This window comes from Arvicanthis niloticus, chromosome 4, assembly GCF_011762505.2.
Source record: "Arvicanthis niloticus isolate mArvNil1 chromosome 4, mArvNil1.pat.X, whole genome shotgun sequence".
Lineage (NCBI taxonomy): Eukaryota > Metazoa > Chordata > Mammalia > Rodentia > Muridae > Arvicanthis > Arvicanthis niloticus.
In genome coordinates, this window is record NC_047661.1 from 43,596,763 (window position 1) to 43,612,509 (window position 15,747).

At 41.0% G+C, this 15,747-nt stretch overlaps 1 protein-coding gene and 1 long non-coding RNA gene across 2 annotated transcripts in view; one reads left to right on the forward strand and one right to left on the reverse strand.

The window, feature by feature from the left end:
• Positions 1-2,859, reverse strand: part of LOC143441998 (uncharacterized) — a 169,544-nt gene extending 166,685 nt beyond the window's left edge. The window contains exon 1 of the long non-coding RNA XR_013109848.1: positions 2,518-2,859. This is a non-coding gene — a long non-coding RNA (uncharacterized LOC143441998). The remainder of the gene's footprint in view (positions 1-2,517) is intronic.
• A 143-nt stretch (positions 2,860-3,002) lies between these two features.
• On the forward strand, positions 3,003-9,038 carry P2ry1 (purinergic receptor P2Y1). Its single transcript, XM_034500517.2, has 2 exons — positions 3,003-5,910; positions 6,973-9,038. The coding sequence occupies exon 1, from the start codon at positions 3,643-3,645 to the stop codon at positions 4,762-4,764; it is 1,122 nt and encodes a 373-aa protein (XP_034356408.1). The 5' UTR covers positions 3,003-3,642; the 3' UTR covers positions 4,765-5,910; positions 6,973-9,038.
• Positions 9,039-15,747: the final 6,709 nt, after the last annotated feature.

Sequence of the window (15,747 nt, forward strand, 5' to 3'; positions counted from 1 at the left end):
CCATCCCAAAGATAGTGGTGAACATACTTATGACACATAACAGGTTAATCAGAGGAAAATGCCAATTTTCTGTAACCAAAGTTTATGTGGCATGGGAACTTGAAAGAATAAAGTCAGGAAGCCACAAGGAAAGCCATCTGTTTTTACTCCTAGGTTTGATAAAAATGCCAGCAAATAGAAGAGGAAGTCTTCTAGCCCTATCTGCTTAGGTTCTTCTTGGTATTTCTCGGTAGCATTTCTTTCTTTAAGGCAGTGTCAGTGACTAGTTTAGGTCTCATGGTTGGCTAAGGGGCAAAGAACTCTGAGCACAAGATATTCTACCTTCTGTACCTCACTGCAAGAGACAAAGTGAAGACTACACACAAGAGAGGAGACCAGAGACATCTGGCCTGTGAGCCTCCTCCCCCCAGTCTCTAGTTCAGACTACTAGGCATTAAGTACCTGAGCCACAACACACTGTAATTCAAATTCAATACCAATTAGTATCCAAGTAATTGCAGCACATTTCAAAAGCATTATGGGGCATATGTTTCTCTTATACTTTTAAGTCATGTATAATTGTATTCTCATATGAATATAGACATAGTCGGTCTGGAGTGATTTTTAAAGTTTTTCTTTCATTGAATCTTCATTTAAAATATTGAATAGCTCAATATTTTACTAATGGAAAATTACTAACAAATGATTGAATCTTATTCATATAATGTACATCTTTATTTTAAATATGACTTAAGTATAGAATGAATACATAGTTAAATATGATGAAAGACATGTTTACTACTATAATCACTCTTTTTTAAAACCCAAATTTAAAATGTGTATGATACAGTTTGGTTAAGTATATCAGTTCCCCAAATTTCTAGTAGGTTGTCTCAAAGTACTTAGCATTTGGACCAAAGGGAGATTTCAAAACACTCACATGATGAGCTAATGGGTTTGCTACAGACTTCTGAGGGAGGTTGTATATTGTTTAGATTGCATGAAATGAAAAATGCAAAGGAGTGAGTAGTCAAGACCTCCTGAATACCCTTGAAATGCTTAGTGGTTTTTCTAGTTTCCTTTTCCTTCATAGTAGACCATGCAGCCCAGTTAGTAACCTGTCAATCAAGCAATAGAAGAATTCCATTAAGGTTAGTATTATGGAATCATCAGATATGAAGACTGGAACAGAAAGGTAACAGAGCTGTTTTGTAACTGCAGCACCTTTGCACTTGGGCTTGGTCTAGTTTATTGTCATTGTGCTCTGGGGTTCAACCTCCACTCACAGCACCAGTGTGCCCACTGTCTCTGGAGTTACAGCTTTCTGTTCCCTGTAAGGATCTGCTGCGTGGTGTGGAGTAATTTCCTTCCTAGTGTCTGACCAAGGAGCTCATGATCTTCCTCTAAGGTTTTTTTTCCCTTTGTTTCTTTGTTTTCCTGTACATTTAGTCTCTCTGTGTGTCTCTGTCTCTGTGTCAATCTCTATCCCTGCTCTCTCTCTCTCTCTCTCTCTCTCTCTCTGTGTGTACATGCACATATGCTTATGTACCACAGACCACATGCCACAATATGGGTGTACAGGTAACAGAAAAGTGGGTAACAGAAAAGTTCTTCCTTCAACCATGTGAGTTAGGGGATCAAACTCAGGTCCTCAGGCTTAGTGGTAAGTGCCCAATGCCTATAGCAGCTGAACCAGCTCACCAACTCCTTGAGTATTTTTAAGGGAATAAGGTCATTTAATATATGAAACTAAAAAAAAAATGGTTATAGTATATAGTTGAAGACATTTTATTTTTGTGGGTATTTTTCTACAAAAAAAATGTATTTGTTAATATGGCCCATAAAATACATTAATCAGAAAATTGTCAAGAAGTGCTTGGTTCCATTCTTCAGGTAAGAAACAATCTGTTTAGTTTACAATTAAATATAAACTTATTTTTGGACTATATTGCCCACATATTTATATATTTGGAACCCCAGACTGGTCTCTGTCTATATTTTAAAGGTATCTACTAGAGAAGCATGTATCTAGGCTTTTTAAGAAATAAGATTTGTAATAAAGCCAAATTGTAAATTTATCACTCAACAAACGAACCCTCTTTCTTTATAAAGCTGTGTTTAATATTCAGCTTGATTTCAAATCACTTTTACTGTAGTCTTTAGTATTTAAATGTATGTAAATAGTAACTGGAGGTTTGAGGGTGCTTGTTCTTTCCAGCAAGTGTTAGCAGTCAAGTTGTACTGAGGATATGTGTTACATTAAGTAAGTAGTTAGACCAGGCTCTTATGTACATTCTCACAATAAGGTTACCAGTGATGTTGGTGTAGTAGCATTTTTTCTAAGTAGTGCAAAAAATAGTATTTAGACTAATAACAAAGCAAACAACAATAAAAACAAACAGACACGAAGGGCAGAAAGCGACTTGCCCATGCCGCTTACCACCCTCACTCATTCAGAGCTGGCACCCTCTGGGATCAGCAGGTTCCTACACGCGCTGAGCAAAAGCAAGGCGCTGTGCAGGGCCAGGGCGTGCCCACCTGCAAACCGCTGGTTGTCTGGAGCCTGCAAACACCTTGCGAGTTCCCGGGAGGCTCTTGGAGATGTCTGTCTCAGACTGTTCAGCTCAGAGCTTTAGATAGCTGCCAGCGTCCAGAGGGTTTTCAATGTGTCAGCAACTTCACTTTGTAGAGCTCTCTAGCCGGTGGAGGACCTAGGAAACCCCTCCAGCCATTCGCTGGCCAGAAGCCACTGCTGCCCTAGAGCACCTTTTGTTCTGACCACTGATTCGAGTGGTGGAGGCCGTGCCAGGCGTGCAGGGGCACCGCGATCCCTGCTTCCAGAAGCCACCTCCCGCCCTGGGCGCCCAGCCCTGAGCCCGCGGCCCCAAGCTTGCACGGCGGAGACACGCCCCTCGCCTCCCCGCGGTGCACGGACTCGCCCGGGCTGCCAGGCTCCGCCCACCCCGCTGGGAGCCTAGCTCTCTCTCCTGCCCCCTGCACTCGAGACCCAGTGGAGCGCCGAGAAGAGCTGCAGGCTTCATGGACTGCGAGCGGGGTGCAGGGTAGCACGCCAGAGTCCGCGACCACGCGCTCTCCAAAAGATCCCCCCCCACCCTACCCCAGGCTGAGCGCGGTCTGGGAATGCGGCCGGAAGAAGAGTCCCACCGTCCCCGGTGAAGGTCCGGGGTTACAAGGTAGGGAGTAGGCAGATGGCCAGGCAAAGTTGATCGGAGCTAGGAGGTGGTTGGCCTGCGCCCTCCGGCCGCTAGGAACCCCCGAGCTACTTGGACTTGACCCCTCAGTGCCCCAGGCACTCTGAGCAGCGCCTATCTGTCGCTCTGCGCGGGAGCGCACTTGCAAACTTGGTGGAGGTGCCCTGCGCGTCCTGTTGTGTAACCTCCGCGCCGCCAGCTGGACCGGGAAGTTGCCCGCACGTCCTTCAGCTCGGATCGGTCGCAGCCCCGGGCGAATTTCATGGCCCGCGACAAACGCGCGGCCAGAGCCGGCGTGGGCGAACTCCCGCGCGCTCCGACCCGTGGGGAACTCCCGCGCGCGGTCCCTACCCCTGGCCCGCGACTCCGATGCGCGCTGAGCTTCTCGCTGCTGCTGCCCGCTCGCCGCGGTCTGCTCTTCCGAGTAGCTGCCTGAGTTGGAAAGAAGAGGATGACCGAGGTGTCTTGGTCTGCTGTCCCCAACGGGACGGATGCTGCCTTCCTGGCTGGCCTAGGCTCGCTTTGGGGAAACAGTACAGTCGCCTCGACTGCTGCAGTTTCCTCTTCATTCCGATGTGCTCTGACCAAGACCGGCTTCCAGTTTTACTACCTGCCGGCAGTCTACATCTTAGTGTTCATCATAGGCTTCCTTGGCAACAGTGTGGCTATCTGGATGTTCGTTTTCCACATGAAGCCTTGGAGCGGCATCTCCGTGTACATGTTCAATTTGGCTCTGGCTGACTTTTTGTACGTGCTCACCCTACCAGCCCTCATCTTCTATTACTTCAACAAGACTGACTGGATCTTCGGGGATGCTATGTGCAAGCTGCAGAGATTCATCTTTCACGTAAACCTCTATGGCAGCATCTTGTTCCTCACCTGCATCAGCGCGCACAGGTACAGTGGCGTGGTGTACCCTCTCAAGTCTCTGGGCAGGCTCAAGAAGAAGAACGCTATTTATGTCAGCGTGCTGGTGTGGTTCATTGTGGTGGTGGCCATCTCCCCCATTCTCTTCTACTCTGGCACTGGGATTCGGAAAAACAAAACTATCACCTGCTATGACACCACGTCTGATGAGTACCTGCGAAGTTATTTCATCTACAGTATGTGCACGACTGTGGCCATGTTCTGTGTCCCCTTGGTGCTGATATTAGGCTGTTATGGATTAATTGTTAGAGCATTGATTTACAAAGACCTGGACAACTCTCCTCTCCGGAGGAAATCCATTTACCTGGTGATAATTGTCCTAACAGTGTTTGCTGTGTCTTACATCCCTTTCCATGTGATGAAAACAATGAATTTGCGGGCACGGCTGGATTTCCAGACCCCAGAAATGTGTGATTTCAACGACAGGGTTTATGCTACTTACCAGGTAACAAGAGGTCTAGCAAGTCTCAACAGCTGTGTGGACCCCATTCTTTATTTCCTGGCTGGAGACACATTCAGAAGGAGACTGTCCCGAGCCACCAGGAAAGCTTCCAGGAGGAGTGAGGCCAACTTACAATCTAAAAGTGAAGAAATGACTCTCAATATTTTATCTGAGTTCAAGCAGAATGGAGACACAAGTTTGTGAAGGCACGAGATCCAAATTCCTCAGTTCCTAGTAATGTTAGAGAATATGCCAAGCAAGGAAGTCGTGAGTCTTAAAAAAAAAGGGGGGGGGGCATCAATTCGATGCACACGTCCACATTTATCTTTCTTTCTTGTAAGCTCCTTTCTTACTGACTAGAAGTATGTGTAATAAAACAGTACTACTAGATAAACACTTCCCCTTCCTCCTTCTCAATTCATAGGCTTTTTTTGTTTGTTTAAAGTGTGTGTGTGTGTGTAGCAGAGCAATTTTGATATTAAAAATGTCTCCAAGAAAACTGGCCACCTGGAACTTTGGATCTGTGATTTGTTCAGCCTGTGTTGCCGTGAATAATTCTTGGCATAAACAAACTAAAATCTATACTTTGAAAAACAATTTGGCATAGTATAATGAGATACTGGCCAGTCCATTGAGTAATGAGCAGATGCCTGAGGTACATGTCTTTCAGTTCCTCAGAAGCATACATGATGGCTGATATCTTTGGGGAATTGAATAGAAAAATAAAATCAATGGATTTTTGTGTGAGAAAAAGGAACATTTTCAGTTATTTCTGGAAAACTGATTAGTAAACATCACTTCTTTAATGTTTGGTGGTGGGAGGTTATGGATATTATATTATTGGCAAGATCCACTCAAAATAATTGAAGTGCATGTGTTTTTCTTATAAATACTGTGGACTGTTAGGCTTCCTGGGAGAAAAAGTTCTCACTTGCACCTCTGCTGTGCAGTGTCTTAGGACTTTGTGTTCCAAGACAAGTGCTCACCAACATCTGTGAAAACAATTTTGAGAAATCCCAGTTAAATTTCAGACTAAAAGGTAAAGGCAGCAGCAGAAGCCTTAGCAGATTGTGGGGTAGTGGGCGGGACTGTCGATGTTTCAGAGGGCCATGGGTGACATCTGCTCTCTGCAGCTGGAGATGTGGAGATTAGTTCAAAAAGAAGGATGTATAACCACAAGAATAATGAGAAGGTTCTGTCTGTCTCTTCAGAGTTCTTGAAAGAGGATGCAAAGAAATCACTTAGGTATGCCAAGATGGTGAAAAGCTGTTATCTGATAACAAGCTGTAACCTTTTGATGACTTTTTAAATGAAAATCATTTGCAAGGAGAAAATAAAGGAAATTAAAATGTAAGTGCTTGAGGCATAATAAATCTGAAGAGAAGTCCATTACACGAGTTGTTTATCAGACCATTCATAGTAAAGAGACAGCAGTGTTTTCTACTCTAGACAGTAATGAAATATTTATAAAGTTTATTGAAATTTAAAAACAATTCCCAATGAATAACAATTGCTACATTTATAGCCCTTGAAATGATCAAATTTAATTTAATTAAATTAATGAGGAATTAACTAGTCTAAATAAACAAATATGATGTCCAAGGAATTTTAGCTGCTAAAGTTCGTTCACACATAGCCCCCTCCTGAGTATGTAAGTGATGGTAGACACTGCATTGAAAGTATTCTCTGAGAAAACAGTCTCTGTGCCCAGTAGGATAAATGACATAAGATTAAGGATTTAATATCATTTCTTAAACACTCAAATGACTGGGGATCTGGGCTATCTTTGGAGTGCTTCCATTTGTCCAATGTCTTATTACTCAGGTCCATTAAGAAAAACTGCATTTAGCATTCCTATATAGTGGTTCTTCTATACATTCAGTTGTAACATACAGAGGTAAAGAAGCGAACTAAAGAAGACATTTACTGTGTCTCCAACTTTGGAGCTTTTCAGAGTGCTCAAGTGGTAAGAAAATCAACATTTTCTGTTTCAGAATCCTTCAGACAAATTCTAAAATACATCATTATTGTTGACACTTCAAATATGTTTAGTGGCTCAAAAGTAATTTTGTTAAACTGACCCAAATGGAAATTTCAGAAACCCACTGCTCAGTGCTCCAAACATCTGTATCATTTCCTCATTATTTAATACAGTTTTAAATGCACTGTTTCGACTTCCAGCAAATGTTCTTTGGGTTTGTATTTGGTTAGAGGAGCAAAGTATCCTTCTGCTCCTTGTCATGTTTCTCATTCTGGGGATTGGCCCCCAAGGCCTTGTGGATACTAGGCAAGAGTTCAACCACTGAGCTATTGCTGCAGCCACTAAAGTGTTCTTCTGTAGCTTACTACATCATTAAATAAACAATGACATGTCAACATAGTAACAAGACTGACTGTGCCAACTTCTTCCAGGTCACAAGACATCCCTGAGATGACCTATGCATACACAGGTCAAGAAGAAGCAACACTCTATTGGCCAAAACACCAGTTTGTGCCACCCGAGTAGGTGTGTTCATATAAAGACAGTTATGCTGACATTTTGTTGAAAGACAACTAAAATTGTAAAATTTAGCAAGTGACTAAACTTCACACTACAAAGATGTCTTCATTCCAAGCTCAAGAGTTTGTTTTTCTCGTTGCTATCTGATCTTATTCCTTACAAAGTGCTGCCTCTTTGAAAGTTGCTTTGAACCTGTATTGAACTAAAATGATAAATTAAGAAGAAACTTAGCGCACAAGACAGAATTCAAAAATTAAATGCATAATGTGGCTTCTGAGAAGACACTTGGAAACCTATTCTTCATGACCAGGAAAGGTGACAGGACACCATTTGTTGATGCCCTAGGTGCTGTGGTAACAGTGAGAACTATTCAGAATCTGCTCCCATCCTTCCTAGGACTATCCAGTCTAGTCCTTGGATAAAGTTCTCATTTTCCACCAACTGTGGTATGGACAGATTGAAACCTGTAAATCTCTGCTCACCCAGCCAGTACACTAACCCATCTTGATATGATATATATCAGTACTTAGTAGCAGCTAGAATTCAACTATTGACAGGACTTAGAAGGTGTGATACTGGTAAATGTGTGTTGAAGCTTTTCTTCTATTGGCCAAATGTAATTATTGTAATAGTATTTATTGAAGACGTTTATGGGCCTTCAGTTGTACAGATTGTTAAACTTCCTTGAAGATACAACTGGTATAAATTCTATTTATTGCAGTGTATAATGTTCCAATGTCACACATGCATTTTACAGTAATATATAATGCTAGATAAAATGAGAATTATATTTATGATGTTTTTCAGATATTAGTATCTTTGAACCTTCAAGACCAGTTTGTATTTGTATCTGGAAAGATGAAAATGTGTTTTATAACGAGTGTTTAATCTCCTCTAGATTTGAATTTGCATGCTTTCTTTTTGTGTCGTGTTCTTGCTATACAGACATGGTTTGGTATTAGATTGTTGTAAGATTTATAACAAGTATAGGCTATTTTAGACAGGTTATGTATTATGTACATTATATATATATATATTTATATTATAGAAAGTTTGTGTTGTCTTTTCAGAAAGTTTAGAATATTGCCCTAACTATGGTTGCAGCTTCCACTGCCAAAGGCTAAAGGCTTGTCTCCTATTCAAAACAGTGATGACATAGAGGTCAAGTAGCAGGTTGGACCATATGGGTATATTGTGAGAATTTAAAGACAAACTTTAGTGATACAGGGAGAGAAAAGTGCAGCTGATAGTTTTCTGCTAGATCTCGAAGCTTTACAATGTTTTTTTTTTTTTTTCAGTAACACTACCAACAAATTGGGCATTGCTATTGCTTTTAATCAGATTTCTTCAGGCAGTTGATAACTTGAATGCCAACATTTTAAGTGATAACTATGTCATTTGGCTGCTAAATTCTGTCATGTTATTTTTTTTTAATGAAGGTAAATTTATGTTACATATCAAAATTTGTACATTTGAGTTATGTTGCTTTTGTGCTTTTGCAAGAAAAAGTTTATTTTTATAATATCTGTGATTCCCATGTAGATGACTGAAGCAGATTTCTTTGTGGTTAACAGTGCTATTGAGCGGTATGGGACAGTGTTACTTGGCATTTTGAGCCTTCTCAGGTTTATCTCATCAGTGGTAGCTTATCAAATTCTGGATTGATTGTGTATAATTGTCTTTGTATTAAAAAAAAGGTTCATGCCTCTTAAAAGCACAATATTGTTTGACTGTAGAGAGCTGCAGAACTGCCCATGTTTCTGTGACTTTGCTCTCGTGTGTGTGTGTTTATTTGTGTGTGTGTATGTGTGTGTTGTGTGTGTTGTGTGTGTGTTGTGTGTGTATGTCCTAGGCATGGCAGCCAACCTTGTATCTGCTATTTATAATAACAGCAGAGCTTCATAATTGTGGTCATTAGAATTGTACTTATCATAGAAAATTAAAACTGAGAGAGACTCAATAAAACTATGAAACATGGTGATGGTGTCTGTATTACTAGACTGTTCTTGCTCAAACGTTTCTTCACATTTTAACATACACTGCAAGACACTTTGTTTTAATTTGGGTAATTTCTTAAAATGACAATTGGGCTATAACATTTTATGATAAAGGGAGAATCCTGATGTAAGATAATCTCTAACACTGTTCTTATTTGATTGTTAGTCACAAATGAAGATATACTCTCTTCTCTCTTTTGTTTTGTTCTTGTTTTGAAATAGCGTTTCTCTGTGTAACAGCCTTGGTGGTCTTAGAACTCACTTTGTAGATCAGGCTAGGTTCGAACTTACAGAGATCTGTGTGCCTCTACCTTTCCATGGAAGTAATTATATTAACAGTCTTTTGTAGTTACTGATTCTTAGTTTACATTGCCTTTGATTCCCAAGTGTGAGATATTCTCCTTTCCCCTTCCTCGAGCTCTTTCTCTTTCTCTCTCAGAACAAAATATGTTTAAAGGATCACTTGTAATAAAAGTTACCTTAGTAGAGAAGGTGAGCCTGCAACGTTCCTGTCCTGGGATTTCTGGCATCGACAGAAGTGCCTTGTAACAAATTCTTGTGGACAGCACATCAGGATCTCTGCCGGCTCTTAAGATACCAGTAAGTCCTGAGGAACACCTTCAGTAGACACATTAGTCAGACTGCACTGTTTCTGATATCAACTTTGGTAAAGGTGTGTGTGTGTGTGTGTGTGTGTGTGTGTGTGTGCATGTGCGTGTGTATGTGCATTAGAATATATTGGAATGTACGTTTGCTAGAGTGTGTGCTAGACTTTATGTTGGAATCCATGTTAGTGTGTGTGCTAGAGTCTGTATGTTGAAGTGTGTATATGTATGTGTGCTAGAATGTATTTGAGAGTGTATGTGATGTACTAAAGTATGTATGTTGGAGTGTGTGTACTTCATACTTGGGAATAATGCATATAACTATCTTGATATTTAAGGGTTTCTCCTAAAGTCTTAACAACTTTGACTTTATAAGTCATCTTAAGTTTAGAGTTACAGGACATTTTTTTTTCTGGAAGTAAAAGTGAATTTTATTTCTCTTCCATTTGTTAATGGATTAGAAATTTAAAAGCTCTTTTCGGGAATTTTAGAATTCCAACCCCAAATATAGTCAGAGCTTCCATTTTCAACTGTAAAAACTGTCCGTATATACAGAGTCCATCTGTTACGGTTTGAGAGCTGACAGCACAAGCATCGTAGGCACAGCAGATGTCACTTGAAATCTATGTTAATGCTTTTCCTGTGCTTGCTTGTTAACCCCACAGAGTTGTAGCACTCTGGGCTGGTCCTGGGGTCTGCCCTGGGCAGTCAGTATGGCTGCTGGCATTGACAGACAGTGGTTGTGTTTGTGTCTGGCCCATGAGCTGAGCAACTGATTGAACCACAGTTACCCAACAATTGGTCGGGGAACAGGGTAGAGGTATGGAGGTAAGTGGGCTGCTTTTCATACAGAATTAGAAAAAAAGTCCTCACTACTTTTTTAAAAATTGCTTGTCGGATAGAAATCACCAGTGTGGAGATGGCAAATCCCCCGTAAAGTCTTGGAGATGATCCAGTAAATTTTGTCAGGTGATATTAAAACTTCCATTCAAAAGCCAAGAGAACGAACACACATTAGTATAATGGGTTATGAGAGAAGAGCTTCAACAAAGAAAATAGAATAGGGTTGATCAGGAGATATCTCTCTCTCTCTCTCTCTCTCTCTCTCTCTCTCTCTCTCTCTGGTGAAAGATGACATGAATCTGAAGAAACAGGATAAGACATGGTTTCCTAAAACTTTTTAAGTAAATGCAAATGCATTCACATAGTAATAAATAACACATGCAAAACAAAAAATAAATTTGTTTAACTTTGTTACATGCAATTCGTTTTTTAAAAAACTGTTTGATATTTTCTTCCATTCAGAATTTCCAAAAATGTGTAAAATTGTTTCACTCGATTTGTACAAACGTTGACAGCATAGCATCATCGTTTCTATAGGTTTGGACAGTGACCTTCCACTTCAGTGTAAGAGGAAGACTTTGCTATCAAAAAACCCTCAGTTCTGAACTCAAGGCTGCTACTTACAATTTGTGTTCCCTGGTCAGGATATTTAAACCTTTCAGCTGTGTATTCCATAACTACAAGAAGAGCATCATAATAAATGTAAATAACGCCAGAAGAGTAATACAAAATGTACATAGTATTCCCCATAGTGCACACCTGACCAGCAGGGAAGCATGCTAGTGTCGGTTTCTGCTCTTTTGTTTAGAATCAAGGAAATCACTGTTGCTCTTCCTTGGGAATCTGCAAGCAAGTGCTGCTTTTTCTTCCTTTGTTTCAGATTTCTGATGCCTCCGATCACACTTGGAGGCTTTGTGGGTCTCTCCTTGTGAGACCTTGTAGACATATAACACTGTTCTTTTTACTCAGTTCATTAACGATCAAATTCATAGTCAGAAAGAAGCTAACATTGTTATGCTTTGTACTGGGTTCAGTATTTTATTCTGTGAGACAAAGATACAGAAGACAAAGAATATCCAGCTAAAAGCATATTAATAGGAAGTGCCTACTGGCCTCCCTCACCAGGCCTTACCTCTTAAGTTCATGGTTTATTTTCAATCATCACAGTCCAGAGTCTGGTCTTTATTTGTGCAGATACAGAAACTTGATCTCAACAGTTCATCTAGAGTTCACCAACACTGAGGGACTGACTCACACCGAGCAAACTGACAAGAGAATCATTTACGAGCTAGATTGCTGATTCTTACGTACAATGGTCATATCCCAGTCACAATAACAGGCATCTGCCTTTTTGTTCTGGGGGATCTAATTATATATCAGAAAGATGCCTGCAGAGCTTGAAATAGGAACAAAGATTGAGACATTCTTGAAAAGCCCATCTAAAAAGGAAAGGCAAGCTGAAAGAATGACATGTCCCCAGAGATACTGGCCTTGCTAAGCAGTATCTGTCTTTTATTTGAGAATCTTGAGCTGCTTTGCTGTCATTTTAGAACAACTTAACAGTGTGTGGAAGGAAATAATCACATTCATTTATTTATTTTAAAATTAGTCATCACCATTATTATTCTTTGAATGCAAAAAAATATGGTTTAGTGATGTCTCTTACCTGGGAAATGTAGAAAGAAAGTGGTGGTCAGAGAGACCACCATGTTTGCTGGGTGGGAAACACACAGTATCAACACACAACAATGTCATGTTATTGCAAACAGTATCCCACAGCTCAGGACCTATTTCTTCCAAGAGATAGAAGTTCAGGAATTGTGCCAGTGCAAGTTTTAGCTACAGTCAAGAAAGTAGCAGCAGCCTCCCAGAGAGTGTCTTTAAAGAAAAAAAGATCAATGGAGAAGGAGGGGTGGTTAGTGGGCTATAGTTACTCTAACAACAAGAATGGAACAGATAAGATAAACAGAAAGAACCAAGTCATTGAAGACCCAAGGCAGTCCCCCCCACTCCTGAGGAATTCAGCCACAAAAGAGAATCGAGTGGAAGATGTAATTTTCTGTCATGAGTCATGAAAACAACTATAAAGAGTCCATTGGATGTATAGGTTGCAAAGGATTGCTGTTATTGAGGGCACATTTAAACTATAAAACAATATTTCTGACTGCTCAAGAAGTATGTCTATGGAGAGAAAAGGCATTATAGGTCATTGGTTTGAAGTAACAAGATAAGAAACGGAAAACCAGGCAAGGAGATTTCCTGAGGAAGGAAGCTACTTGTAGAAATTGACGGTGGGGTGGGGGTTGGAGGGTGGATTCAACATAGCAATGGCAAAGGAAGGATCCAGCTGTATTACTGAGTCTGACAGTAAAGGCCATTGGAACGCAGAAGATCTATCATGTGAGTCTGGGACAGTAGCCATATCCCCGAGTAGTAGCAGGACAAAATTTCTGTGGGAAGATGAATTTGAAGTTCGGTACAGCACATCATCAGTAAGGGAGCAGTTCGCAAGAATTACCTGTCATTATTCCAGAAATCGAGTTTATGTGGCAGTTGATTAATGTTAAGCAGCTAGGAGCTGGGAAGCTCTTGTCTGGCGTGCAAGGTAATAAGATAGGAGATATGGTGTTGGCAAAGAAAAGAACTATGGCTATATTCTAGAATGCATGTCAGAAAAAGCTATACAGATGGGTAAGTTACTAAATACGGTTCTTAAAAGGAGACGGAAAGACAGAGAGTCTGGGTCCAGCCATTCAACCATTCTGCTTATACTAGCCAGGCATCAGATATACTGGTGGAAGAGAATGACCAAGTCTTCAGCTGTTTCAGCTACCCACAGTCATACAGGTTTCTTTCCTTCCTCCTTTCCTTTCCTTTCCTTTCCTTCCTTCCTTCCTTCCTTCCTTCCTTCCTTCCTTCCTTCCTTCCTTCCTTCCTTCCTTCCTCCCTCCCTCCCTCCCTCCCTCCCTCCCTCCCTCCCTTCCTCCCTTCCTTCCTCCCTTCCTTCCTTCTTTTTAGTTTTTAAAATTTTATTAATAAATTTTTACTTATTCACCTTACACCTTGCTCACTGCTCCTCTCCCCGTCACCCCCTTCCACAGTCCTTTCCCCATCCCTCTCACCTTCTCCTCTGAGCAGGTGGGGCTCCCTGAATATCCCCCACCCTGGCACTTCAAGTCTGTGAGGCTCTGTGCTTCCTCTCCCACTGAGGTTACAGAAGGCAGCCCAGCTACAAGAACATATCCCACAGCTTTTGGGATGGCCCCCACTCCAGTTGTTCAGTACCCACATGAAGACCAAGGTACACATCTGCTACATATGTGTGGGGACTCCTAGGTTCAGACTGTGTATGTTATTTGGTTGTTGGTTCAGTCTCTGAAAGACCCAAGGGTCCAGACCAAGAGAATCATACAGACATTCTTAGAGTAGGCCTTAGAAATTATGTTATTGAAAAAGACCCTCCCTGCTGAGAATTATTATTTTTTTTATATTCCTAAACCATGTAAAGGTATGATGAGAGCAGTATTTTGACTGAGTCATACCTCTGGCATTAGGATGCATCTTTACACAGAAATAGACAGCTGGAACAAACTGAGACTGTAGTTAGAGCTGAAGATATGGTGAGTTCTCAGTGTTCTTGTGTTGTTCTTGAATTGGTGCTACAGGGGTGGAAGCAAAGGAAAAGGCTGAGTAGACAGGTTACTTAGGAGTCATTGTAGTTTCATTTCCTGTTGCTTCTGTAAAACACACTGATAAAAGCAACTCTGAGTACAAATCTTATGCCCAAGTTGCAGGTACCCCAAAGATCACAGAGGAGATAATTCCAATGTTAGTGTATAAGGGTCTTTAATACAAGTTCTCAAACAGGGTCTCTCTCACCATACCCAAAGCAGCGGGTCAGAGTGAGAGTCCCAGGTCTAGGGGTGAAGGGTATTTATTGTAGTTACAGCAAGTAATTTCCATATGGGTCAGCAAGTTAATATTTTATAAACTACATTTTTGGCATACTCTGTAGGAACTGAACATAGGAACAAAAGCACCTGACAAAGAGGATGGCTAAGTTATCCTACAGGATTTCTTAAGTTATCTCTAAGTACCTTGACCCTGCTGTTGTAGCTTGACTGGCAGTTGATAAGGAGGGTGGGTTGACATAGGATGCTTGCTCAGGAAGACTCTATGATTTTCTTCCTGGAATTGGAGTTTAGACGCTGGTCTTGTACAAAATGGAGTTTCTTCAAAAATAGAATTGATTGGGCTTTATCATAAGAGCTTATTTTAGTGCATAATTCCACCTTAGAGTCCCTCAGATTGGGGAAGTCATAGCAAAATCAGCAGCAGAAGAGAGCAGTGAATGTGTGCATATACATGCTCACTCCACTTTCTCCATGTTCTCACAGTCAGGATGCCTCTGCCTATGAAATGGTGCAACCCACCATAGTCAGGTCTCCCATCTTAAGCAACATAAGGTAGCCCACATAAGAGCATTAAGATAATACCCACAGCCACAGACATGTCCATAGGCCAACTGGATCACTAAGATTTTCCCGGGTGATAATAGATGGTGTCAAATTGACAGAGCTGACCATCATAACATAACCCCAGCCATTTTGACACATAATGCATCACTTGAAGGCATAACCTTTCAACTCTTGTACCCAAAGTCTCATTTTTTAAAATCTCATAATGTAAATATTGTCCAATTTTAAACATTCTTGTAGTCCAGCATGAGAAGTCTCCAAAGGCATCAATAGTTCCAATAGTCTAAAAAGTCAGTCCTGTAAAATCAAAAGCAAATTCATACTTCCAACATATAGTAGCACAGAATAAGTATTTCTGTTAGGAGAGGGAAGGACCAGAGCACTACAAAGAATAGCCACATCTAAACAATACTATAAATACTCTGAAGTAAATATGAAAGCCTTCATGTCTGTGTCTGGTGTCTGGAACTTGTGATCTTATGGGCTCCAATAACTTGGGTAGACCCCCTGTCTTAGTTACTTTTCAGATGCTGTGATAAAGCACCATAACCAAAAGTGACTTAGAGAAGAAAGTTTATTTTGTATCTTTGGCTTATGGTTCCAGAGAGATAAGAGTCCATTATCATGGTCAGGTATGGCAGAAAGCTGCAGGAAGGTCTGCAGGAGTCGAAAGCTGGGAAAGCACATTTCAACCACAAGCATGGAAGCGAGGGAGCAAACTGGAGGGAGGATAAAGTTCTATAGTCTCAACGCTGCTCCTAGTG